This window comes from Lissotriton helveticus, chromosome 4_1, assembly GCF_964261635.1.
Source record: "Lissotriton helveticus chromosome 4_1, aLisHel1.1, whole genome shotgun sequence".
NCBI classification, from domain to species: Eukaryota; Metazoa; Chordata; class Amphibia; order Caudata; family Salamandridae; genus Lissotriton; species Lissotriton helveticus.
In genome coordinates, this window is record NC_136063.1 from 1517173614 (window position 1) to 1517201605 (window position 27992).

General features: G+C 42.5%; 1 protein-coding gene across 5 annotated transcripts in view; it reads right to left on the bottom strand.

Moving 5' to 3' along the window:
• The window catches only part of LOC144829208 (aromatic-L-amino-acid decarboxylase-like), an 833710-nt gene that overhangs the window by 57936 nt on the left and 747782 nt on the right, over positions 1-27992 (bottom strand). For all 5 annotated transcript variants that reach the window (XM_078688114.1, XM_078688115.1, XM_078688113.1 and 2 more), the window contains one exon: positions 13744-13763. In XM_078688114.1, the coding sequence (XP_078544240.1) occupies positions 13744-13763 (20 nt within the window). The remainder of the gene's footprint in view (positions 1-13743; positions 13764-27992) is intronic.

Here is a 27992-nt window from a genome sequence, read left to right on the forward strand (position 1 = left end):
GTTCTCATTACCTAGAGATCATTTGTTATCATGATGCTTCTCTTTTCTTTTATAGATTATGGTCGATTGGTTTTTGTCGTCCACTTTTGCAGATTTAAACATGCACAAGTAGGACCAAAAGTGGCAGGAACTAAATGATCATCATCTGAAAGGTGACTTATACACTTTGAATTCAAGTACCTGGCGCTTATCTCGCGGGATAAGTATGCACTTGGGTGATTAAATTATCACAATGTTTTAATGCTTGTGTTGGTTATTAACTCTATATTTTCACTAGCGGTGATTCGGGTCTTATCTTGATTTTATATTTAATTTGACTTTTGATCTTGACTTTAATTTCCTATTGTCTTAGATATAGATGTATATGTAAAGAATATTGTGCTTATATTTATTTGTTATGAGTTGCAGCCCTGAAGAAGTCATGTCTGCACTAACTAGTGCATGACGAAACACGTGTTGGCTGCACTTTTGGATAATTTAGAGATCATTTGTTGGATATGATTGTATTTGTTTAGGAAACATTGATTTGAACGACCATATTTCTTTGACATTAAAATTGAAGAACGACTAAAAGAAGACAGATTTGATTTATTGAACTGGAATAACGTCAAATACGGCTGTATCTATTTGGACTTTTGAGGAATAAATTATCAACCAAGATTATTGAATTGTATTGACCTAGAGTGTGCTCATGGAGAAACTGTATTTCAGTTTGTTTGGTGCCCACTTGGTGGGTATTGTGGGGTTGTCTGGTAACCAACCTCTATCCCCCCATTTTTAAAGCCCTACTTATTACTTAGCGACTGTTAAAATTTTACCCGAACTTACGGTAGTGCGTCCTATCTTAAATCTGGTTACCAGAAGTTTGTGTTTTGTTTTAAACAATAGTTAACCCCAAACACAGGGCACAGGCACACCTGCTCACCTAAGACATTTATGATGGTAATTTCTGGATATCCATGTAGTGCAAGTTCCTAGGGATGCCGCAGTCGAGGACTCACCCCTTACAGCCACCCTTACGGCAGATAAGTGCCCCCAAGGTATGTGCCAACACAGGGGAACACACTGCCTACTCCCGCGGGAAGATCTCATTGGGTCCCCCGCGTGTGACGGTCTATGGCAGCTGCCCGCTAGCAAGCGGTGCAACTGCAGTGGCAAGCACAGTACCCTTATCCAGGTCTGATCTGGGCAGTGCAAATACACCCATTACACAAAGAGCGGTGAGGCTGTTGTGCGGGTCCCAATGCCCATAGTGGACCTTGCGAGCCTCCACCCAGCAGCACATAACTTTTGTGGTTCCATATCTGGGCCTCGAGGGTGCAGGTTACGTAACAGACCTTTTCTGGTCATGAGCTGTTGTGCCGCTTGCAAACAAGTATTTTGGCCAGCTGCTGACATGGGAGACCTCCTTTGGTCTCTCCTGACTGCACAAAGTTAGGAGCCAACCACCCGCTGGGATGACAGCTGCGCTGTTTTCTCTTAGACGGCCACAGGGTCACAGTACCCAGCAGCTCCTAGCTTCTTTCTTGGCTGCGGGGCAAGGCGCAAACAAAACCACCTGGTCTCACAGATCAGAGGGTACAGCAATGAGAGCGCTCAGCACAACCAATTCTTGACCAGAGCGCTCACCCAGCACTGTTGCCATATGCTCTGGGGAAAAAGGCATAACACACTCACCATGCACTTCTCCTTAGGACAAATCAAATGCCAAATGAAGCCCTTGCCAAACGCTGGTTGCAGGTGACTTGAGAGACTGGACTCAGAGTCCCATTGACAATTATGGGCAGTCACCAATCCCAGGAGAACAGCTGGAGGCACCAAAGCAGGGAGACAGGCAGCAGGACAGCACACTGGTTTCCTCTTCATAATGACAGTCTGTTCAGCAGCCAAGCAGGCAAGTCAATAAGCACAACAAAGCAAGGTAGTCTAAGTGGTGATCTTCCTAGCAGCACCACAGTCCTCTGGTGCAGTATGGAGAGTCTGCAGTGTCTGGTTACAAGTCCCATGCAGTGTCTGAAATGATGGGGTCAGAGCCCCTGTACTTATTGTGAAAATCTATTTTATCTAGGGGAAACTTCAAAGGAACCTTAAGAAGTGCACACCATCCCCTTCCAACTCAGTCCTGGCTCCAGACATAGAGTAGGGGGTAAATCAGCCCTTTGTATGAGGACAGGACACAACCTATACAAATGTAAGTTCACCCCGCCTCTTTCTCTCCCAGCCCAGGAAGAACATAATTATGCAGATGTAACGCTGTCACACTCAACCCTTCATGTGTGATGGCAGTCTGGAAAGCATGCACAAAGTGTAGCTGTCAACCAGGCCCAGGTGTGGATTAGAGTCAGCTGCAAAGCTAGAGTCATATGCACAGAGAAATGGCCACTTTCCAAAAAGTGGCATTTCTAAGATAGTAATGTAAAATTAACAACACTAGTAAGCAGGATGTATCACCACTATTCCAAACATGGCAACATTACTCCTTTCAGATCAGGAATTACCACAATGTACCTATAAGGAAATTCCTAATGCTAGCCTATGAGAGGAGTAGGCCTCACATCAGTGAGAAACCAAACAGGCTGTTTGTCACTACCAGGACATGCTTCGCAAAAAAGGCACATTGCCTGTCTTTTACCTACACAGTACCCTGCCCATAGGCTACCTAGAGCCTACCTTAGGGGTGACCTATTTGTAGTAAAAGGGGAGTTTTAGGCTTGGTAAGAAACTTTAATGTAGTGTAGCTCCTATTTTCCCAATAGGCTCTGCGCATTGGAATAGTACCTACAGCAGTAAAGGCCTAGACCAGACGTTAACTAGGTCTACTACTGTCGATACTAGACTTAATTTTTGGGTTTGCCAGCTAAGCTCAGAGTTCGCTAGAAACTTTCTCGAATGTTCAAGGAAGGAATTAACTCCCCTGATTAGACAAGAAGGGATTTAGTTTCTGACAACCATAGAACATGACAACTTTGCTCTCCCCTAATCAAGAGTCAATCTCGAGAGTCGTGTGAGCACAAGGCAATTATTTTACTCAGTCAGTACGTGCATTCTTAGTCTCATCAGATTGTAGAGAAAAGGAAGAGACGGGCGTGTTCAATAAAAAGGTGTTATTTATTGATCAGTCTCTTTTCTCATACATGAGAAATGGATCGATATTATTGCAATACTTATAGTTAAGTAAAGTGCATACATTAAAAGCAATAGTATAAAATATTACTGTAAAAACATTGATATGGTTTCTGAGCCATATGATGTTTTAAATGATTAAAATATATTTACATACACATATACATTTGACTAAACGTACTCAACTGGTGTTTCTAAATACGCCTACCCCGTGTACCTGACCTAAGTCTAATGCGTGGGCGGGAATAGAAAGTTACAGTTTAAGTTAAGTTTGTTTTTGCCAAGTGAATAACTAAAGAATTCTCTGTGAGGGGTTATTCAGTTCTGTACCTGGAATTTAGGATGGATGAGGAATAGTATCTCTTTCTCTGCTCTCGATATTCCAGGCTGCCTGCGAGGGCTGCCCAGAAACGCCGGTGCTGGGTCTCTCGGCTTGAGATAGCAGCGCGTCTCTCAGCGCGTCAGGAAGGCGGGGCTGCTGCCAGCGGGGTCTGCTTCTGCTCTCGGCTTCGGCAAGTATGGCTGCTCCGTCTTGTCACCACGCGTGTGTTTGCCTAGGGCAAGGTCGGCAATATTTATACCTTAAAGGTGCCGAGATTGACGTAAGGATGGACATAGATACGTCAATAAAGATGTCATACGACTTGCTCGTTAGCACATTCTTTACTAAAGTTCTCTGTGAAATCAAAACAATGGCCGCACGGATTATCCAGGTTGTCATAGGTTTGATTTGTTATGAGAACGTCGTATGCCTTATCAGGGGCTGGAGGAATGTCGCTTGTCTAATTAGATCTCAAGCGTTATGACCTAATCAGATAACACGTTCCTGTGCCGTAGTGTGACTGCGTCAGATAACGGTATCTGCATCATGGGGGTTTTCTTGCCTCATGGGCTGACTGTTAGTTAACTTGATAGTTAGTTTAACCAGAATAGGGTCAGGAATAGGGGGACTGATTCAGAACCTATAGGAATACACGACATTAAATGCAAAGTCAATGTGGCAGTAAACTGCACAATCAGGCCCTGCTGTGGCAGGCATGGGAGGGGTTCAAAAGGCTACTTCTGTGGATAGTGCAAGCAGGCCCACTAGTAGCATTTAATTCGCAGGCCCTTGGTGTATGGTATACCACTGTACAAGGGACTTACAAGTAAATTGAATATGCCAAACAGGTGTAAACTAATCAGAAAATGTCTGAAGGAGAAAGCACATGGACTTTAGCACTGATTAGCAGTGGTAAAGTGCCTAGAATCCTAAAGCCAACAAAAGAGGGTCAGAAAAATAGGAGGAACAAGGCAAAATGTTTGGGGATAACCCTGCAAAAAGGACCAGATCCAACAGTGAGATGTAGTACTTAGATCTTTTTTGAGTGACAGATCCTTTAAAGTCTTTGATGGAGACACAGTGTCCACGAGCAGGCCTCTGAGGTGTGGAGTCCCTCAAGGCTCCTCCTTAAGCCCTGCGCTTTTTAACATCTACATGAGACCACTAGCTGAGGTTGTTCGTCCATTCGGGGTTAAAATTATTTCTTACGCAGACGACACCCAGCTAGTGGTCTCCTTGGCGCAGGAGGCTGACCTGCCATCTTCAGGTTGGCTAACAAAATGCTTAGAGGAGGTCATGGGATGGATGACTTCCTCATCCCTTAAGCTTAATGGGGACAGAACTGATCAGATGCTCCTGGGTCCCTCAAACCCCACCTTTTTCAACTCCTTGTGGCCCACCTGTCTAGGTGCCCCCCCAATACCCAAGGACAATATCAAGAGCCTTGGGGTTTGGCTGGACAAGACCCTCTCTCTTAACACCCAGTCTACAAAACTCTCGGCTACCTGCTTTGGACTTCTTAGGATGCTAAAGAAAGTCCTCCCTCTTCTGCCTATGGAGGCAAAACAGGTGGCCATCGAAGGTTTGATTCAGTCCCGTTTAGACTTCAACAATGTCCTCTATCTTGGCGCCCCGGAATACACCTTACGCAAACTACAGTTAGTTCAGAATTGTGCGGCTCGCACACTGCTCCAGCTGCAACGCAGACAGTCAGCCAAACCTGGACTGACTAGCCTGCACTGGCTACCGGTACGACAAAGAGTCACCTTTAAGGCCATGTGCATTTCTCACCAGTCCTTTTGGGACACAGGACCGAAGATTACCCGGGACCTAGTAAAACAGTACCAACCCAGCAGAAACCTCCGCTCCAGCCAATCCTGTACGGCCATAGTCCCGAGAATAAAAAAGGCAAGCGCTGGCGGCAGGACGTTTACCTATAATGCCGCCAAAACTTGGAACTCACTCCCTCTTCATCTCAGGTCCAACTCAAACCTCTCCTCTTTTCGAAAACAGCTGAAGACTTTTTTGTTTAATGCTCCTCACTAGTTTTCTGCAATGTTTCTTCTGTCAAGCATTTCATTCTGGTCACTAGCGCTTGGACGCCCCTGGGCAGCAAACGCGCTCTATAAATTTATTTTTCATTTCATCATCACTCAATAAATTTGAGTCGGTTGCTAAAATGATGATTTGATAGAACTTATCTCTTTGTGAGAAATGCTTTTATTTTGTGAGTTCCTTTAGTGAGTTAGAATTATTTAATTACAACATGAAACCCATGATATATTTCTGCAGTTGGGGTTGCGTCCAAATGGGTGGAGTTCCACTCTATTTCAAGTTCCTACTGGAGCCTGTATTTTCTTGCCCTTTGAATTTTTATTGAACTCAACAGTCCTGTCAACTAGAGATGGTCTTTTCGGGATAGTATAACCCTCAAGCAGCAGGTAGCTTCTGGTAAGTTCCTTAAGGAAGAGGATTCATTAAGCAAGGGAGCTTTTCAATGGACAAAAATTGGTTTTCCCTATAGCCTGTAAGTAATCTCATCATATCGAAGTGGAGAGGATGGAAGAGTGAATGCACAATGCGACCAAACTTGGTCGGGGTACGTATATCCCCTGCATCTTCTTACTTACCTATTTATTCCATGTTTTACTCCGCACTGGTTTTATATTATGCACTGTTTGGTGGCACTCAGAACTGGAAACAGAGAACAGCAAGCAACTGGCTCAAGAAATGTCCTAAAAAAAAACTAAAATTAATCTTAAGGCTATGGCCCTAAGAGGCGTTTTCCACAATATTTCCAGGCTGCTCCGTCAGTTACATTACATAACTTGTCAGATTAAAATAACAAACAGGGACAAATGTTTCAACTATTTAGGTATGCTCTTTGACGATGACTTACAATGGAGACTGTTACTGTTTATGTTGTTGTTTGTATATCCCAGAGAATTTAACCCAAATAGATCATTATTTCTAGGCCTCATCAAAGGTTTTATCTTACCAGTTTAGATTAAGTACACTGCATTTTTGTTTGTTTTTCTCTCTCAGCGCACCTGGTTTGACCAACAGGGGCGTTGCTTGGTCATTAGGATTAGGGAGGTGAGCTTGAGATTTTCACATAATCAGGCTGACATTTAATGGGGCAAGGATTTGCACGTAAGCAACTTGCTGGATGAATCTTCTCATAAAATCATAATAAATTACTAATAAATGTTTGTAATACTAATTTACACAAAATTGTACACAATGTAGAAAAAGGGGAAGCCTGTCTATGTGTCTTCTAAAAAGTAACCTGAATGAGCCTAAAATGGCCATAAAAACGCGGGAAATGAATTGCGCATGCGCCAATTGCATGATGCCATAATGCTTGGAGGGAAAGCTTTGCTTTTGCGTACTAACACTGAAAATGGCCGCTTTAGAACTCACATGCTAAACATCTGCTCTGCTTGAAACTAAATTATATTTTATACTAAGTGCTAATGCATAAAGAATTATTTTTTATTCAATGGGATTAGAGTAGATATTAGTGGTATACAGTGAAACTATTTTATTTGAATTTAACATCTTGTTTTTTGACTTCTCTGTTAGTTCGTAATTGGGCCTAAAATGAGAGACGAGGCAAATATCCACTTGGGTCGTGCGCACTGGCACATTAGAAACAACCCCGGAGTCGTGATCTCAAGTCTTGGAACTCGATCAAGGATGACCTTTTCTCATGTTCTGAAAGATGACGGAACATCCTGAAGACTCAATGAACAAATGTATTTATGTTATACAATGTTATAAAGTTACTATGAAGACAGGTCGGAAATAAAGCTTGGGAGAAACAAATAAATGGGCGGGAACATAAGATAATGCTCCTTAGAAAATGTAAACTTAGTATGGTGTGACGATCATCCCCTTAGCTTGTCCAATCAGAATTCACAATTTACACAAGTTTGAAACATTTGTGGGTGGAACATGCCACCAGAAGGTATGATTGGGGTAGTTAGTTAGATGAAGTAGCCTGATCGCTCGGAGAATGCTGACAGATAGAAATGCTGTCCGAATGCTGATCAAAATACCTGAAGCAGACTTAGAATTTTTCCATAAATAAAAATTAGGAAGGAGTATTGCGGAAGAATCAAGGAGGCTAGGAAACCTAGGATGGAGTTTTGGGGAAGAATCGAGGTGGGAAACTAGCATCTGAGAGGGGTTTGATGCTGGCATTAAGTCCAAAGAGGTTATCTGTCCTGCCCTAATCATGTCTTGAATCTGTTACCTGTTATTTCTCGAGGGGCACAGACTCTTGGCCAGAGGGGTCTGATCTTGCACCATCCTAGGTAAATATAATCTGTGTATTTCGTCAATGTGCCTTTTCTCTCTTTCTTCTTTTTCCTGAGGTACTCATCATTAAAATGTATAGTCTAATTCAGGTAACCGAATCTCACCTCTTCAGAATAATGGAGTTAACACTGTAATTTGTATTTGATTCACTAAAATATTTCAGATAAAACTTTAAATCAAAACTGAGTCTGTGGTCATTTAATGAATAAACCAGGTTCATATTTCTGTGATAATTACCTATATCTAATCAACTAAAATAGATCCATGTGTAAGAAAGGGCTTAGTAATTAAATAGACTCAATTCGTTAGACAAATAGGACATATCGAAAAGCCCTATAATAGATTTCCAGCGAGGTTTCATCGACCAGATATTGTAAGTGAGTATCGTTTATGGGTCCGAGTATGTGTATTTTAGTGATACTTGTCCGCAGGTTGGTGTTCTGCTGGATCACATATAACTTTTAAATACATTATATAAAAAGCAGTGTGCATGAGTGGGGCCTAAGGGCTGTAGAAAGGGAGAGGAGTGCAGATTGATAGGAGTACTAAGAGAGAAAACACAATATTTTGTAAGATAACCTATATTTTTGAGGACATTCAAAACAGAGGACAGAGTGTGGTGTTTTTGTCTGTGTGTATGTAAAAATTCTGGTGAAATCCAACAGACATCTCATTATACCCGAACAAAAGCACCTGTACCCAACTCTTTATCAGAAAATACATTCATTAGGGGGGTATAACACCCCAAACACTCCCTGTGACTCTGTTAACCAACTTCATATCTGCCCCTGTGACTGGTCTCAGCACCAAAGCATTAGTCACTTTTAATGCTTTGTGCGCTCTATACTCATCTCCGAAAGCACATTTAGTTCCTCACCTATGTGCCGTAAATATTAGATAACACCACCTTGCTTTAGTATTTTTACAAATATTAGCAAACCCTTGAAGTTTGTTTTGCCATTTTAAACTTCGTTAAAGCTGCACTAAGAATTTTGAAGGGGTATGGGTCCTTTGATGCTTCGTAAGTATTTATGTTATTAGTTACATCAGTATGTTGTAGGAGAATTTTTTTATGTAACATGGTAATTCTACTGACCACATGATAGTTTTAAGATTGTAATGCTACTTCTGGGCCTAGTTTTTATTTTATTTCAATTTGTCCATTGATGTATTATGTGCTTTTATTGCATTTGTGTCAAAAAAAGAAATTATGACTGACTGAAATAACAAGGTATCAAGTCACCAGTGTGGTTCCGCAAGCTTTTTTCTCAAGGAAAGGATATGAGGCGACGGGTGCTATAGACAGGGCCGTTGCACCATTTGAGCGGAAGAGCGTTGCCCCACAAGCCCCAGAGCTGAAAAATAAAATTATAATAAGTTTATTTATTGCCATTTTTTTTCAGCAACATTCTTGAACTAAGTGTCAGGACGGGGCAGGGCCAGCAGGGAGGTGTGCGCTTTAAAATGTAAATGTCTCTTTGGCCAGCCATCTTGGGATGGCCAGATATGAGCATTTTAAACTTCTCTAACATAGCTGTCTTAGACAGCTGGGTTAGAAAAGGCACAGGCCTCCAGTGCTCTTAGCAGAGCTCAGAGAGTCTGCTCTATCCAAACCTGCCACTGCTCTCATGCTGTGAGATCAGCCCCATGAATGGGTAGTACAGTTTCCTGCATCTGGAGCTTCGAGAAGACACCCGAGGGAGCAGGACGTTGCACTGCAAGTTCGGTAAGTCTATTTTGTTTTTTCATTTTTGTGCCCCCTGCCCTACTACCCGGAGTACAAGCCAGCCAACACTTGCCATATGACATCACTGGAAAGGAGTTTTCCTTTAGCACTATTTTCCTCACTTTTACTTGCTTTTCCCGACTTTTCTCCTACATATTCACAAAGTTCAACAGATCAGCAACAGTGAACGGCAGGACATGGCAGCAGGCAGGGAAGAACCAAAGAACGTAACTTGGCAAGCTGCACCACATATGCTGTCTCCCTAATCTGCATGAGATACCACTATCTCCCTTCTATTGGGAGAACAACAGGAGATACCACAATCTTGCCTTCTATTGGGCAAACAACAGGAGATACCACAATCTCACCTTCTATTGGGGGAACAACATATGTTCTAACCTGGAAACAATTCCTTTGAAAATACAATTAGAATTCAGTTTTAGAACATTGAAATATTGGGCGCTCCATGAAGGCAATGGAGTGGCAGAAGGCAGAAAGTGGCTGTTTCAGCATTCCGATGCTTCCGTTTAGTTTTTTCCTCTTTAATTATGGGAGGAGATGTGGTCTAATGGATGGAGCTACAGACTTTGGAACTAGGGAACAAAGTTTGAGACCCTGCCTCTGCTCAAAATCCTTTGATCCTGGGTCAATCATTTAAATCTTTATTAAACCGCATGTATTTTTGCTGTATGCTGAATTTCGTTTTTGCTGGTCTAGATGCTTTGGGCACTTTGCCATTGCTGATCAGTGCCAAAGTGTGAGCGCTCCCTGTATAAATTCTGTTTATGAATTTGTATTTTCTATTTTTGGCTTACTTGATTTACTGCTAAGACCCTACTACGATGCACTGTTTAACCCAGGGCCTGTAAATCAAATGCTGCTAGTGGGCTTGCAGAACTGATTGTGCCACATACACAGGCAGCCTTTCAAAGCTGCAGTGTCTAAGTGCAGTTTTTGCTGGCATGTTGACCTGCTAAGTGTGCCCACTTGCCTGGCCCTAACCTTCCATTTTCTTACATGTGATTCACCCCTAAGGTAGGCCTTGGGTAACTCCATGGGCAGGATGCAGTATATCTGTAAGGTAGGACATGTACTGGGTGTGTGACATACTGTGTACCTCGTTTTACACTATTGAAATTATAGCACGGGGTATACTTTGTAACAGCTTACAATGTATAACCTCCCATGGGGACAAGATAGAAAGCTGGAGTTTAGGTTCCCTAAACTCCGAATTTAATAACCCAATTTTAGTAAAGATGGTTTTTAAATTGTGGTTTTGAAAAGCAACTTTTAGAAAATAGGCATTTTCTTGCTTAGCCATCCTGTGTACTTCTGTCTGGAATTGGACTGACAGGAGCTGGGGATGTCCATTCACTATAGACAGCCATTGAGGGTGTTGAGGTGAATCCTGCCTTTCCTACATGACTCAGAGCTGTTCTGAATTTACCTGGGCTGCATTTAGAGTAGTGGTAGTATTTGTCTTTGCACCTGAATAGGCCCGTCTCCTGTGCACTATGCTGTCTCCTGCTCCTGCCAAGAAACTGGGCCAGAGAGGCCAGGATTGGTTTGGACTGAGCTGAGAGACTTTTAGCCACCAAAGAACAAAGGAAAATGGGGTATAAATATTGGGACCCAGTCCACAAATGTTAGAATATTTGTGGACCCAAGAGGAGCCTTTGTCAAGGAGAAGAGCTGAAAAAGCTGTAAGGAGGAACATTTCCCCATTGCTGTATGGATGCTGTGCTGAGTTGGCCTGCAGTGGCTGCTTCTGCCAAGGAGAGGACAAAGACTGAACTGTGCGGTGTATCCTGTTTGAAGATCTCCACAAGCTTGGAGTAGAGCTTGCCTCCTGTTAAGTCTCAGAGACACAACAACTTTACTTCCTCTGTCCTCCTGCACCTGGAACCTCTGTTACAGCTGCCACAGAGGGAAAAAGCAACACTGATGCTGCGACCTGCAACGAAGAAGTGGGCACTGCTCATGAAGTGCGCAAACCACCGTAGCGACTTGTACCGCAGCCCCGCTAACGCTGCACTGTATCCCCTCTAACAACATCACCAAGGCCGTTACCTACACCAGAGCCGAGGGCACCGCTAGTAACGTTCATGATGCATCACCCTGACTCGTACCGCAGCCCAGAATTTTCAGAAACCGGTGCCTCAAATTTGCAGAGCCGATACCTTACATGGGCTATATCAAGAACTAATCCATCAACCCCTTAACATTGTAAGAAACAGACACCTCACTGCCATCATGACGTAAACTACCCGGTAACAGTAAGGAACAGATGCCTCACCTTACCTGCATCGCAGTAAGGAACCGACGCCTCACCTTCCGTGTGGTCATAAGGAACCATTGTGTCTATTCCCCTGTGGTCATAAGAAACTGACGCTGGCCAGCTCCAACGACGCATCATCTCCCTGACGATGGGCATCATCTTTGTTTTCATCGTTTGCCAAAGTACTGTTCTTTTGGTCCGTGCAACACAGTGCTCTGCCTGCGCACCACGAGGTTTGAGTCGTACTTTGGGATTTTCATCGGACGACTTTATTTTTGTGAACAACCTATTTTTGATGATATCTTGACATATTGTGAATTTTTGTTGTGTTCGTCTTGTTTGGTTTAGATAAAGATTTCCTATTTTTCTAAACTGATGTGATGTCTGTTTGTACTGTTTTCACTGTGTTACTGTAAGTGTGCACAAATGCTTTACAAACTGCCTCTGGGATAAGCCTGACTGTTCATACCAACCTACCAAAGAGGTGAGCAGGGGTTTTCTTAGGGTGTAACTCTCTTTCCCTGACTAGAAGCAAGGGTCCTTACTTGAACAAAGGTGCAAACCATTGCCAGCTAGAGACCCCCATTTCTAACAATCTTTCTGTGCTTACAAATGTGTACTGTAATCTGGTATTCATTTAAAATACTCTTAAGTCCTTGAGCCAAGTATGCACTACATACAATTGCAAAAGAATAAATATCCTGCTCACAATGATTGTAATGTTTAAATATCATTCTAAATGGACAGCCTCAGGCTACATCAGTCGTTAAGGCCCTCTTCCATGTCCTAGGCTTTTATTACCTGTGACTCTTGGTTGTGTCATTTAGTGACTGGTCCTGCCCTCAGCAATGGGCTATAATATTTTATTAAAACATTGAAATGCTCGGAACTCTATTGGCGACAATAGTCTGTGTGAGCAGAATAATAGGGGGTGTGTGCCATCTGCTCCAAAATTGTAATGTTTCCTTTTGTTTCTCCCTGTTTTATTTAGATAGTCTACCCTTAAAGAGCGTAAGAGCGATTTACCTCTATTGCCTTGAACTCTGTTGGCCTTTCAATGGTCTCTCCTCCATTCCTGGTCCTCGTATGATTCTCTGGTCAATTACTCAGTGAGATGGCATTGCACATCATTCATAGCCTACTGTTGGGTATATTTATATTTGAGTATTGTGCTTAGTGTAACTGTCATCACTAACTGTGTTCTCTGGCGCCTGCACTGGTGGTGCGCTTTCGACTTGGAGCAGAACTTCCAGGGAGGGCGTTGAGAGGACGGAGCGAGTGAAGATGTGCATTTCGGTGCTCCTCTATATCGGTGTTCCAATTTGCAATAAAGCATCTTTTAAGTGCGTAAGGTTTTCTGGACTTTACAACCCCAAAAACATCCTATAAAGCTCTATTATTCGATATTTTGCAAGGAAAAAATATGATGGTCCTTGCAGTTTCCCTTTCTGTCATTTACACTTTACAAAACAATATTGACCTTCGAAAATACTCTCTATCTGCTACCCAACCGACAAGTAATTAAATGTCAAACTTTTAATAATTAGCAGAAACATGAGGTTAACCAGGTAAATTAGACCTCTCAAAATGGCCTCTGTCCAAATGAAACTCCAATTGGAAGTTGAATGGCAAATGCTAGCACGGTTAGCTATCATCAGATTGTCCCTGGTAGCAACTAGCTATGCTAACTTGTATGCATGGGTTAATAACACACCCAGTAAATCAAGTGTAAATACCACCCCCGCCTGATGCATACATTATTTGTTCCTACGAAACAGTCATACAAACGCATTATACAGACAGTTATCTATTACTCTGGTCTATATATAAGACCCATTTAACACTTAGACATAAAAAAACACTTTTTGATTGGTTGATGGGAAATTATTTTGATGTGATAACCAGGGCACACACTTGAAAATTGTTGAGATAACTTACACATATGCACTTTGTTCACAACACGATACGTACCCTGTAATCGGTGATAAGACCTGCAATAAAACGACAAAACAGTTTATTTGATGGATACTAGATGTTATTGGAGGGCATATCGGATCCTATTAAAAGTTCAATTTATGTTCTTTATTCTGTGTTCAAGAGGAGCTAACTGTGAAAGGATGTGTGCAGGAAATCTTGTCTGATAATTGCACAATAAGACACGCATATTTATTGCAATTTACAGCCAAAAGTAGGAAATAAGGTAAACCCTCCAAGCAGAAGCGAAATTAGGAAACTGAGAGAAATGCAGGGTTTTTCATGACATTATGATATGCATATTTCTGAATGTATTGATGCAGTGTGGTATAGGAGTGGTAATAATGTAATGTAAAACCAGATGCTATGAACATATTTCTCACCAGAAAATATTTCTTTGTGCGGATAACGTATCACTGGAAACAAACTCCGAACACCCTCTTCCCAGTGACATAGCAATACCCTCCACAGTCCCAGTGGTGTGGGGGGGGGGGGCTAGCTCCAGGGCCAAACCTTCACCCCAGCACTATGCACTGGCAGCTGGCCCCTGGCCAGAGTGCTCCTGACTGGGTCCGGAGCATGAGGAACCCCCTCCATGTACTGTGTAGGATCACCCTCCCTGAATGTCGCTGCCTCTTCCTACCCTTATTTTGGGGGACAGTCCAGGAACGGTCTTATTTAAAGGCAAATTTGATGTCAACCTTGTAAATTCACCTAAAATTAATACTTTCCAACCAACCTAGTGTATTATCCCTCAGATGCTGAAAACCTTTGGTATTCACATTAGAAACATAATGGGCCTGATTCACAAAGGCCCTGCAGTCGTGGGGGAGTCTCCTCAATCGGGGCATAATCTCTGTAATTAGGATTCTCATTGCAGAGATTCTGTTCCAAGTGCGGAGACACCCCCACTACAGTGAGGCATGCTCCACGATTGCAGAGGCCCTCTCTGCATCAGGCCCTTTGTTACTAGATTGATCCCTAGAAAGTAAATTGTGGGGCAACCAGGGCCGGCTTTAGGGCAGTGCAACAGGTGAGGAGGGGGGCTGTCCTGTGGAGGAGAAGGGGGGATGGGGAAGCGCTGTGTTTAGTAATAACTTATGATTAGAGAGATGAGGAGCACTTTGCCTTGAGATAGTAAGGGAATCCAAGAAGGTGGTCATGCGGAGGGGCAGCACCAAAAATGATTGTCGCTCTGGGTTCCACCAGCGCTAGAGCCAGCCCTGGAGCAGTCAAAGTTTTTTTCTCTTCGAAGCATTAAGCAACAGCATGAGTAGCACCTGACTTAAATACGATGCCAGGGGAAATGATGTCCTCCTTGAATACAGTAGTAATGAGCCCCTATGAACATTGTTGCAACGAAAAAAACTGCACAACATGTGGGGTCTATATTTAGTCAGTCAGGATGATTTTCATTGATCATCATAAGTCCTGTGTTCAAACCTCTACGCTAAAATAAAACTGATACTTACTTACAGCTCTGATCCTTTACAATAGTTACACTCCTTGATAGCACAGGCGGCATAAAAAATGCACCACATTGCGCGCTATACTTACAAGGTGACGCATCTAGGCAGATGCACCACTTTGCAAGTCCCTGCGCCGCATTATACCTGCGCCAGGTGTAATGTATGCAGAGTGGGTGTTCCCTCGCAAAAAGCCCCACAGAAGTGCTGCATATGAGATTTCAGTGCGCCACTTCTAGGACGCCATTGCGTCAATATCTTATGCCTGCCTCACAGCATAAGACTGACGCAATGCTATATTCATAGCCCTCCCCCTGTATTGCTGGAGTTGCGTCACACTTCTGACTCAACTCCAGGAATTAGTCAGTTTTGCTCCGACAGATGCGTCAGTAATACTGACGTATCTGACTTTCCTTGCAACATGATGAAACATACAGTAAATATTATGCAACAATCATGTCACAAGGATTGTGCAGTGGAAAATGTTGCATCGCTGTTTTCACGCAACGATGCAATAGTTTTCATAAATAAAGCTCTGTGTTATTTTGAATCACATTGTGTGCTTGCACAGTGTGCTAAAAGTAACCATAAACAAATGAATCGTGCATGTGGAATGCTTGTGGGTAGACCTTCAGAGCGACACGTCTAACTGAATCGGTGCATGGATTTGCTACACTTGGATCTTCACTGCATGAAGTGCATGCGGAGCTGCGGCAGAGATTAATGTGAGGAGTCGTCATCATGTAGGAGTTGATTTGGCTGGCTATATTGAATTGTGTCTAGAACGGCTAATGTAGTGGAAGGATAGACGTCATCATGTAGTTGTTGGACGTGGTGGCCATCTTGAATTTACTAAGTGGTTATCGTAATTTCCACTTCATGCTGTTACGGTGCAACTGCTCATCTGGTTCCTTTTCGAATACTGTGATGCACCCAGAATTTTAACAGCGGATCAGATTGTAAATGATTTCTACTCTTCTGGAACTGGCAATGGTTTAGAGCAGCATATCTGTGGAGTATATTTCGCGGATATGCACACCTTTTTGGGAAATTATTTTGAGGTTCAACATTTTATAATGATTGTAAATGACTTATTGTTTGCATTAACATGGCTAGCTCACACGCTTAATTGGCTATCTGTTTTTTTGCTGCTACCTGGAAAACCTCTGCTTATTTGGGAGAAATGGTTAAAGACTTTTTAAAATTATATTGTTGCAATTGATGGAGTTGGATTTAAACCAGAAAAGAAAAGAATATTGTTATTCAGTTTTTTGCGGACTACAACCTTTTTACCAATTTACAACCAGTACCACCACCAGGTGGAGAAGGAGACAGTTTGGATGTATTCAAGGAGGCAGTGACGAGACTTGAAAAGGAATTTGTAGGTGAACCCAATTCAATGATTGAGCGGCATAGTTTTTTGAAAAGTTAGCAATTTGGGGGAGAGTCAGTTGAAGAGTATGTCGCTCCGTTGAGGGTACTTGCTGCCAATTTTGAATTTGGGGCTGGTGTGAATACCTCCACCAGGAACCAAATTGCTTTTAACTGTGAATCATAAACATTTCATGAGAGGTTATTTGAGTTTCGAAATCCCACTCTTGATGAGATGAGGTTCTAGACATTGCCAAAGGGATTGAAAGATCCATTATATCATCTAAAGCATCATCTACTGATGTGGTAAATGCCAATAACGCTCCTGTTGTTCAAGTAGGGAAAAAAGCATTTAAGTCAGGTGAGGTCAAGGGGACTAAGCCTAGTTCTTATAGATGTGGTTCCAAGTTTCATCTTGGAAATCGTGCTGATTTCCCTGCAACAAGGAGAAGGTGTAACAAGTGCAATAAATTTGGACATTTCTAGATTGTAGGTAGCAGCCTGAAGTCTGGGTCTGGTGTGAGTGTAAGCAAAATTAGTGGTGTAGGAAACAATTTGGGAAATATGCATCTTTTGATGTGAACATGATTGGTGCAGGTTTTAAAGCACTATTGGGAAAGTGTGCATTGGGGGGGGGGTTGTGTTGGAGATGATGGCAGATTCAGGTTCCCTGATTACTATTGTGTCTGAAATAACATTAAAAAAGATTGGAGATGTATGTTAATCTGAAAGCTTTGGGTACTTTTGATATTACCATGTTGTGACACTTTGAAGACAAACTGAAGTTCAAAGGGTGTAGCATTTATACAAGAATTTATGTTGCAGTTGATGGAAAAGATATTATTGGGTGGTTTGATTTAGGGAAACTGGGTATAATGTCATGTCCAGGGACTGATTCACCCATTGTTCTGAGGGACTTGACTGTGAATCCAATTGATATTCAGGATCCTAATGTAGAAATGATTGTAGCTAAACAGAATCCTTTGTCTTAGGCAAGTGAAAGGTTTCACCAATCACATTAAACCAAAAGATTGTGCTTTACCTGTTCAGCACACGGTAAGGATGGTACTGTTGGGGTGTTTATCAACTACTACATAACATCTTGATGCTTTGTGTAATTAAGGCATTATTGAGAACACTGATAGTTCGGAGTGGGTTTCTGCCATGGATATCACTTTTTAAAAAATTGGCAATTTATGGCTGTGTGTTGACTTCAGGTCCCTTAACAAGAATATTGTGGTTGACAGTCATCCGTTGCCTAGGACTTAACAGCTTTTGTAACTCTGTTTTGGGTGTACAGGTGTTTAAGGGTACTCTTTGGTTTGGCCTCGGCAGGTAATGTTTTCAAAGTTAATTGATTTAATGTTTCAAGGAAAAAAGGGAGTGTAGGTGTTACAGGACAACATCCTCATTTTTGACAAAACCAGCGGGGAGGATGAAGAGTTGTTGAAAACAGTACTCAGAACATCAGAGGTTAGGGGCATGACTGTTAGCAAGAAAAAATGCACGTTTTTTGTGAGGGAAATTGTCTATTTATGTCATAGAATCTCAAGTGAAGGAATTTTCCCCAAGGAGGGCCTTATTAAAGCACATAATAATGCAACAGAACCATACGACAAGTCTTTTTAAGATAATTTTTAGGACTCGGAGAGTATTACTCAAGGTTCATACACGGTGATGTTGAGCCATAAGAAAATTGTTGAGAAAAGGTGTTTTATTTGAGTGGACTAAGGAGCATGATGATGCCTTTGACTATATTAAAAGATTAATTCAGGAAGCCCCTGCTCTTAACACTTTTGACCTTAATGGTAAATCATATGGCCTACCACGTCTTAGTGCAATCCTAGTGTAAGGGGTGTATTGCTTCAACAGTCTCCTCCAACAGTCTCCTCCAACAGTCTCCTCCAGTCTTGTATTGAGCCGACTCCTCTTGTCAGCCTCTCGTCCGGGTAGGTTGACAGACGCAACACGCGACGAAATAAGGCTAACAATCATTGTATCATCAATACAAGACTGGAGGAGACTGTTGAAGCACTACACCCCTTTCACTAGGATTGCACTAAGACGAGGTAGGACCCACGGCCTACCAGTCGACCCCATGTGTAGTAGGTAAATGTATCGCCGTCCACACTGTGTAGATAGTGTAATTTTATAGGTCCTGACGAATTGCGCTGTATCCCTAAGAACTACTGCAAGAAACATGTTGACCAATCACCAATTGACCACATGGTAGAGTACACTGCCCTGGATCATTTTACCAGGGAGTCCATCTCGCCATTTTGTTTTTACTAAGGTAGATAACCACGCTAATAAAAATCCCTGTGGATTACCTAACCTTTTTTAATTCTGCACCACCATCACTCCCAGACATCTGTACCCTTTTACATTAGGCCCCCATACCCGCATGCATCAAGTGGCAGGGACAAAAGATCTCTGTCAAATAGCCCCATCTGGATGTCCGTCAGGCATTGCACCGCCAGCTTGACGAGGAGCAAAAACCCATATGATGAAGCATGACACCTAGCTTGCTGGGTGTGTGAGAATTTTAGGTCCCAAAAGGGAGGATCCCCCCCTTTTTCCCTTGGTCACTCTTAGTTTGCTCTCTGGGTCCCTTCTAATTAGATTAGGTTGGTCTCTCAGAACATACCTCTCCTTTTCCCTCCCAGGGAACTGCTTACCCTTCTTTGTTCTTACTTTCCAGGGCACGTACGCTGGACCCTCCTAAAATGCCCGTCTTGTCCCCTCTCTTTGATATAACTACCAATGGTGGGCACGGCTTTGGGCAGCCCTCCCCAACCAAAAATTGCAGTCAAGAACCTAGGGGTCCTGATGGATAATGCCCTCTCATTTGAGCTTCACGCTAAGAAAGTGGCAGGCAGTTGTTTCGGCCTCTCACGCAGCCTAAAACCCATTTTGGGGTTCTTTGATACATCTACCCGCCAACTGATTGTTCAATCTGTAGTTTAGTCGCGCCTAGATTATTGTAATGGGCTCCTTCTTGGTGCAAATAAAACTGTAATTAAAAGATTTCAGTGGGCACAGAATGCGGTGTCTCACATCCTTTTTGCCCTATCAAAGCACTGTCATACCTCCAATCTTCTCTGTCATCTTCATTGGCTACCGAATGAATGGAGAGTCTAGTTTAAAACTCCCTGCACCACACATAATCCTACAGCTTAGAGAGCAAAATCAGCTACAAGGAAATGCTCTCAATTTATAAAGCTATGATTGCCGAGGCAAAGAAGAAGTTCTTTACCGAACAAATAGATAAGGCAAAAAACTCGAGCAGGCAACTCTATGAGATAACAAAACAACTGGCGGGAAGTACTCCCGATTTAACGCCAACACCCTCTCAATCACTATGCGACGAGCTCGCACATTTCTTTTTCACGAAAGTAAATGACATATACTTGGCTTTCCGTTCTAAAATGGATATCTCCTTGAATTCCAGTTGCCATATTGTTTCTCACTCCCCACTATTGCAATTTGCAGATCTTACGGACGACCAGACAATGGATATTATCTCATCCATTAAAACAGGCTCAGCCTTAGACCCCTGTCCTTTTATAGTCCTGCCTCCGGTAATGGACTCTCTTGTTACGGTGATCACACAATTATGTAATACCATGTTTAGATCTGGGATTTACCCAGACATACTGAAAAAGACCCTTTTAAAACCACTGTTACAAAAATCAAACCTGGATAGGGACGAGTTAAAAAACTACCAACCTATAGCTATCCTTCCTTTCCTAGCAAAGGTAGCTGAAAAAGCCATGAATCAACAGCTTTCATATTTTATTGAGGAACATCACCAGCTGGATAGTACCCAATTTGGATTCCGTAAATTCCATGGCACGGAAACGGCACTAATCAAGGCAGCTGATGACATTAGAGTCATTCAGGACCAGCTAGGAACAGCTGTCCTGGTGCTGCTTGATTTATCTGCAGCCTTCGACACGGTCGACCATAAGATCTTAGTCAACCGTGTCGGAAAAATGGGCATCCAACTGGTGGCCGAAGATTTGTTGGCCTCATTTCTGGCTGGGAGGACTCAGATGGTCACTCTAGGATCCTTCCAATCAGCTCAGCTGTCTCTGCCGTGTGGGGTTCCTCAAGGCTCATCCCTAAGTCCGACACTGTTTAATATCTATGTGTCGGACCTGGCTAAACTCATCAAAGCCCATGGGATGAGCCTAACCTCATACGCAGACGACACGCAGCTGGTTCTGGCCATAAATAGTGATGGAGACAGGGTGGAAGAACGGTTTCAAGGAGGCATGCTAGCATTTGGGGAGTGGATGGCCTCCAATTGTCTTAAGTTAAACTCTGAGAAAACGGAGGTGGTCATCTTTGGACCTCTCTTACCAGGATGGTCTCCGGCTTGGTGGCCAGCATCTTTTGGAGTTCCTCCCAAGCCAGCTTCCAAGGTGAGGAACCTGGGAGTGATATTTGATGATGGTCTTAATTTCATGGCTCATGCTAGAAAAACAGAAGCTACAGCTTGTCATAAATTAAAATTGATAAGGAAAATTATTCCTTTTTTACCTGACACAGCTGGAAAAACCTTGGTGGTTGCCCTAGTTTTATCTTCCCTGGACTATTGCAACGGACTATTCGCAAATGAGCAGATTCGAGTGACTAACAAATTGCAAACCATTCAGAATGCGGCGGCCAGACTCCTCTCTGGAACACCTAGATTTAAATCTGTTTCAGACACAATAAGGAATTATCATTGGCTGCCGATTCGTAATCGAATCAAGTTTAAGACTTTATGTATAGTTTATAAAGCACTACATAATCAAGGTCTGCAGTTTCTCAGGGATCAGTTAATCCCATATACTCCCTCTAGACATCTTCGTTCCGCCACCTTGAATCAGCTAGTGGTGCCACGGACAAAAACTGTTACCTGGGGTGACCGTCGATTTGTGGTGTCGGCCCCTAAGCTATGGAACACTCACTTCTGCTTTTCCGTAAGCGCTTAAAGACCTGGCTTTCTAACCAATAAATTTGTAGCGAAACACTTTCCGAAGATAGTAGTTGGTTTAGCGCCGAGACGCCTACGGGTATTCGTTCGCCCTTAATAAATGTCAATAATAAATAAATAAATAAATAAGATCCTACATGGCAAGGGTCTTCAAATTCTGCAGGGGCTTTGCACACCATATGCTCCATCGGAGCTCCGCGTTCTGCTGACCTGCATCTGGCTTGTATTCCTTGTGTGCGCAGGTGCAGAGCAGGGAGGCACTCTTTCGAAGCTCTGGCACCTGCCCTGTGGAACTCCATTACACTTGCCGCCCTGAGCACAGAATATCACTGGGCATTTAGGAAATTGATTAAAACCAGGCATTTTTCTTCCATTTAGCCCTTCTCTATGGCCACTTATCTGCTTGCGCTGGGACGCCCCGATGTTGGGGCAGCCATGTGCCTTATAAATGTGTCTAACATAACATAGCATAACATAACATACCCACTTTATCGCTGACTGATCTGTAGCTCCAGTGAATGGAGGGTGACATTTGGATGAGATATTTTTTTCAACTTAAAACACGGTTTAGTATTAACAACTTAAGTGGTTTTCCCAAATCTCTAAGTATAAAATGTCACTGCCTTAAACATAATTTTCCAAAAATACATTAAAAGAAACATGTAAGTCCCCATGCAGCCAAAGAAATACCTTTTGGAAGAGCAGGGAAACAATGGAGTATCATGCTTAATGCAGGCCAAGTGATACATACCAACATTCAAAGTTTAGATGGGAGATCACGTTTTATAAAGAATCACACCCTACAGATTACCACAAGAGTAATAATCCCATTGTAGGTTTCTATGTCTGCAGATCTGCCAAGTTGTGAAATTGTTTTACTTGTGAGGAAGGGGTGGAACTTAATGCTGAGCACAGCGCAAGACACTTTTAAATTCACTGCTTCAAAGGCACCACTGTCCCTCCAAAACCAAATCAAAGCTTTTGAGGTTGCCTTTGAAGCAGGGACATTTTAGGGATTTTAAGGGACCCTGGGCCAAACTTTTTTGGGCCCCGTTTTCGGAATGGATTCGATCATATGATACCGTTTCAGCTCTTTCATTCCCTCTTTGACCAGGTCACTGACAGTGCACAGCCACACTGGTCCACATTCTAAATGTGTTTACATCTATTATTTAGGGATAGTGACGAGCATTTTCAATATTGTAACACAACAGCAGCTCACTGATATTACTGCAAGTACTCTCTGTGACATATAAACATGTGAGGTCCAGTTTTGATCTAAAAGAACCATTTTTATGGATGCCGAATGAAAGATAAATACAACATTTGTCTACAAAATGTCTGTAACAGACTCACACATCATCCACATTAAAATTACAATAAAGGAAAAGGGTATATCAAACAATCTGTTTAACAATTATTCAGGGTTATCAGGGTAAGACTCTGCAGAACATAGTCAGCTCCGTAAGGAGGCCCCCTGAAAGGCGGGGGTCCTGGGCCAGATGCCACTTTGTCCATTCTTTGCGTCAATGTCCAGGGAAGGTTTCGCACCTTGTAATGAACATCAGCTATTTACAATTAGCAAACAATAACCTGGAGATCTGCTCCCTGCAGGGGTTTCCAGCGAATTGTGTGCCCACCGTGAGATATTGGCTCTTCACCGGGTAGCGCTGTGATGAGAGCCGATATTGTGTGACACACAGTGGCATAGCGTGAGTTGGAAGGTCTGTGGCACACTTGAAGCCAGGAACCGTTCAAGGAATTTGAGTTCCACGTGCAAAATAAAATGTGGAACATTTGGTGTCTCTTGATCCTATAAAAAGCTATATCTGTAACTCCGAGCTGCAATCTGTAACTCCATGTATCCCCTTGCTTGTATTGCGGTAAAGCAACTGCCTTGTCTTATTTGATGGCAGTGCTGGCCATGCTCTGAGTATGTGGTGCAAAACAGACAACGCCAGATCTTTTGATTTGTCTTGGCCTCTTCTTTGAGCTGGGTACAGTGCATTTCAGAATTCAATGGTCCTAAAGATTTGTTTTGTTGTGATAGTTGTGTTTTGTATATTGCAGAAAAACTGATGGTCTTCTCAACTCAAAATAGAGCAGTTGGACCTAGGATTTGGCAGACAGGTCACTCTGTCACATTTGCGATGGAATACCTTGTCTGCCAAACTCTTCATCAGGCCCTTAGTCACTAAACTACATCTCTTACTGTTATCTAGTGATGACGTGAAATATTTCAAAACATATTACACCACACATTTACTGATTCTAGAGAGAGAAACCTGAACATGCACATTGCACATGTTAAATGAAGTGACACAGCAGTTGAGACAAATGAAGTAAGAGCACCGGTAAAGCGTGTTTGAAAGTGTTATAAAAAGAGAAATTAATTGGAAACTGATTATAATGCTTATTATCAGGCTTCCATAACAAGATGACTTATGAAAATGATGTTTTATTATTCATTTACTGATTAAACTAATTATTCTAATGATGTGGCTTAGCATTTCTAATGCCTTACAATGAAATGCATCATGAATAGATTGTGGTGCAATTATGTAATAACATTTGTAAGGAACCTGACATTTCTAAATGTGATAGTAGAGACCACAATGGTCAAAGAATAGAAGAAACGATCTTAGTAAAAAGATTTTTAAGAATAATTTACATGTATAGATGTTGAAAATTGTGGCAGTAGGCCATAGTTAACGTTAATCAATTTTGTGTGATAATACATAGATGAAGTATTGCTATTTTTCTCTAACTATGAAATTATGATTTAATGGATTTTATTTGGTTTGAATTAAACCTAATTCATTTAAAGCTGACATATGCATTTAAGGGCTTTTCAAATGTGTTCTTTCCTAAACTGCATTTTTCCCCATAGCCAAGTACAATGGCCCCTTGGCATTTCAGCAAATGTTGCCTTATTTGTTCAATACATGCATCATCTTACGTTTGAATGACATTCTTTTAGAGTTCATTGTGAAATAGTCTGATGGGAAAGTAAACTATAACCCAATGTTATGGACTGATCAAATGTAAACTTCTTATCGTTGACAAACCTGTAAGACTAAGAAAGCCAGTTCTTTCTCATGATCAATATGGGAAAGTATTCATGAACAACTAAATTGCATTTGGTCTTTTCATACATAAACTAATCATGCGATGGACTGACTAGTGGAGTGATGCTACACCACTAAAGCAACATTAAGGCTATAAAAGAAGAAACCCCATAGGAAGGTCAACAACAAACACTATACCTTTTCTTTTCTTTTCTTTTCTTTATGAGGCTATTTTTTTCCATTAAAGACATACTTCATACCATGCTTTTTCTTTCCTTTGAAAGAGCTACAGGTGATACATTTTTCCTATGTCGGTGGACAGAACGGTTTTCCAATGATTGTATAAACCACCCCATATCTCTTCTTTTGGACTGTCTTTTGCCGATACTGTTTCTTTAAGCAGTTGATCTAGAATCATTCTTTGCCTAACTATTTGATTTTGCCTTATTCCCCTTTTTAGGTCTCGCCTAGTGACACAGTGCATGCGCTGCCCGCTCCTGGCGAAGTCCTATTGTTGCCGCTTTAGCTTGCGAAGCGAGGGTAGAAGGTCCAACCATGCTTCTTACTGGCGTGCCTGCCAAATCTGTGCTTTCTATTGGGAGGGAAGCATGTTTGGTTGCCTCCCTGTCTTCCTTTGGCGTGCCTGCCCGGACAGGGCATGTGGACGGGCCTGGACAGGACATATGCATGCATATGTTGTACTAGCACAGCGCGCTGCTTTGCTTTCATTCTGCAAAGTTACACAGGCATTTCCTGTAATTACAGCTTCTTAGCAGAACGTGCTCACGGTGTGCTTTCACTTTCTTTCCTCCCTGTGTAAATTTTGTTTACTCTTCGCGTCTCCTTAATTTTTATTGTCTGCTCCTATTTATATTTATCCCTTCCACCCTCTGCTACTTTTGTCCTTCCAACGAGAAGTAATGGGCTGGTTGAGCTGGACACTCACTCCCTTTGTCTTTCATCAGTGGCTGGACAACCCCGAGACTTACATGGCAATTAGAAGTTAGCCGTTAATGAGGACATATGTTGAGAACACGACATGTAAACATCTTAAGCTGGGTTCATATGTATATCTATGTCACGTGGCAGGATGCTCGATCTAATTTGTGACAAAATGTAGATTTGTCGAATTCTTCACATAATATGGGCTCATGTTGCTGGTCTCACCCAGCAGCATGGCATTCGTCTCTTCTGTCCGACAGCAGTGTGCACAGGGTACGTTTCTGATGGTCTACACAACAAGAAGCTTTAGAGGGAACACACCAGGCCGCCCCCTCTCACAAATCATCAATACAATAAAGTCCTGGCTGTCAGAGAGTTAATACATTTTCACTCTTAGGACCTGCTTCTTCCGTGGGGATACCTATCTCCACCCACACTCTGGTTCCCCGTCCAATTTAATACAGTCACAGAACTCTCAAGTCAAATGTCTTAAAAGAACTGCTGTCAGTCAATCCGCAAAAATATACATATCCTACCCCACAGCATGAGAGTGAAGAACAATTACTGAAAATAACAGTGTGTTCCATGCAATTAAAAATGAGTTAAAACTCACTGTTAGTTTGCCATTTACTTTATAAGTAAATGGCAATGAAACATGTTGGCCTTCTTGGAAAAGGTTCGCAACATGCAGTGCTTTTAATCTGAGTAAGCTCAAAATTGCGAATAAAGAGGGCAACCTAACAGTGAGTCTTAACTCAATTTTAATTGCATGGAACACACTGTTCTCTGCAAATGATGGGGTTTATGTTTTGGGACAGTTAATTGTTTCTTTCTGCTCTGTTATCTCTCTATTGGACAATATATATTCTTTGTTTCTGTGAGTGGGCAACCGATGATGATATACGTGGGCATACTGGCGAAAACCTGCTGGTAGCCTCTCTGGTGTTGCATACGTGAGGTGCACTCTCACTCTTTCACTTCTTTTCAGTAAGTGTTCTTCACTCACTTGCTGTGGGGTAGGCTATGTATATTTTTGCGGATTGACTGATAGCAGTTCTTCTTTTAAGACATTTCACTTGAGAGTTCGGGACTGTATTAAATTGGACAGGGTGCCAGAGAGTGGGTGGAAATAGGTATCCCCACGGCAGAAGCCAGTCCCAAGAGTGAAAATGTATTAACTCTCTGACAGCCATGCCTTTATTGTATTGATGACGTTTCTGATGGTGACAGGCAGCATGTGTGTCTATGGTGTGCTCACCATGATAGCTCCTCCCCTCCCGTGCTGCCGCCACGTGTCTCCATCCTCCCTAGGGTGACCAACTGGCATTGGTGCAAATTCAGAACAGTGAGTGTAAAAATTCAGGACAAAGGGTCAAAATTCAGCACACAAATTCAGGACAGGAGGTCAAAATTCAGGACAAAACTTCAGGACAATTGGATAAGTTTTACAGACACATCAGAGGTCGCGCAATAGTATATAAGTAAGCCCAGCCATATCCAAAAGTATTCAACCATTTGCAAACCTATCCATCATGTATCCTTCCACCTATCCTTTCACTCATCCATCCCTTCATCCATCCTTTATCCATCCATCCACCCTTTCACCCTAGCCATCTGCACACTCATCCATCCACTCTTCTACCCATCCATCCATTCACTCATCTATCCAGCCATTTACCCTTTCACCCATCCAGTCATCCTATCTCTTACTCATCCATCCACCCAGTCACTCATCCTTCCACCCATCCACCCTTTCAGTCATCCATCATCCTCCCTTTCTGTCTCCATCGTCCCTTTCACTTAGCAATCTTTCCTTCCATCCATCCACCCACCCATCCATCTACTCATCCACTCATGAATCCATCCATTGACCCTATCACTCATCCATCCTTTCTCTCATCCATTTATCCTTTCACTCCTTCACTCATCTATTCATCCTTTAGTCCATCTACCCTCCCTTTCACTCACCCATCCATCCTTACATCCACTCTTTCACTCATCTGTCCATCCATTCACCCTTGCACTTATCAATTAATCAATCCATCCATCATTTCATTCATCCATCCACCCACCCACTCACTCACTCATACACCTTTTCACTCATCCATCCTTTCACTCATCCATCCATCCTTTTACCCATCCAGCTACACGTCCACCCATACATCCAGCTATTTACCTTTTCTCCCTTCCATCCTTCCACCACTCACTCATCAATCCATCCATCCTCTTTTATTATCCATCTATTCAATCTTTCATTCATCCACTCACCCTTTCACTAATTCATCCAGCCATCCACCCTTCCCTTCACTTACTCACTCGCCCACCTTTTCATATTCATTTTGAGCTGAGCATTTTTGAGCTGCAGGAGCTATTCCTGGACTGGGATAGATGCCACCCAGGGCAGAGACAGTATCC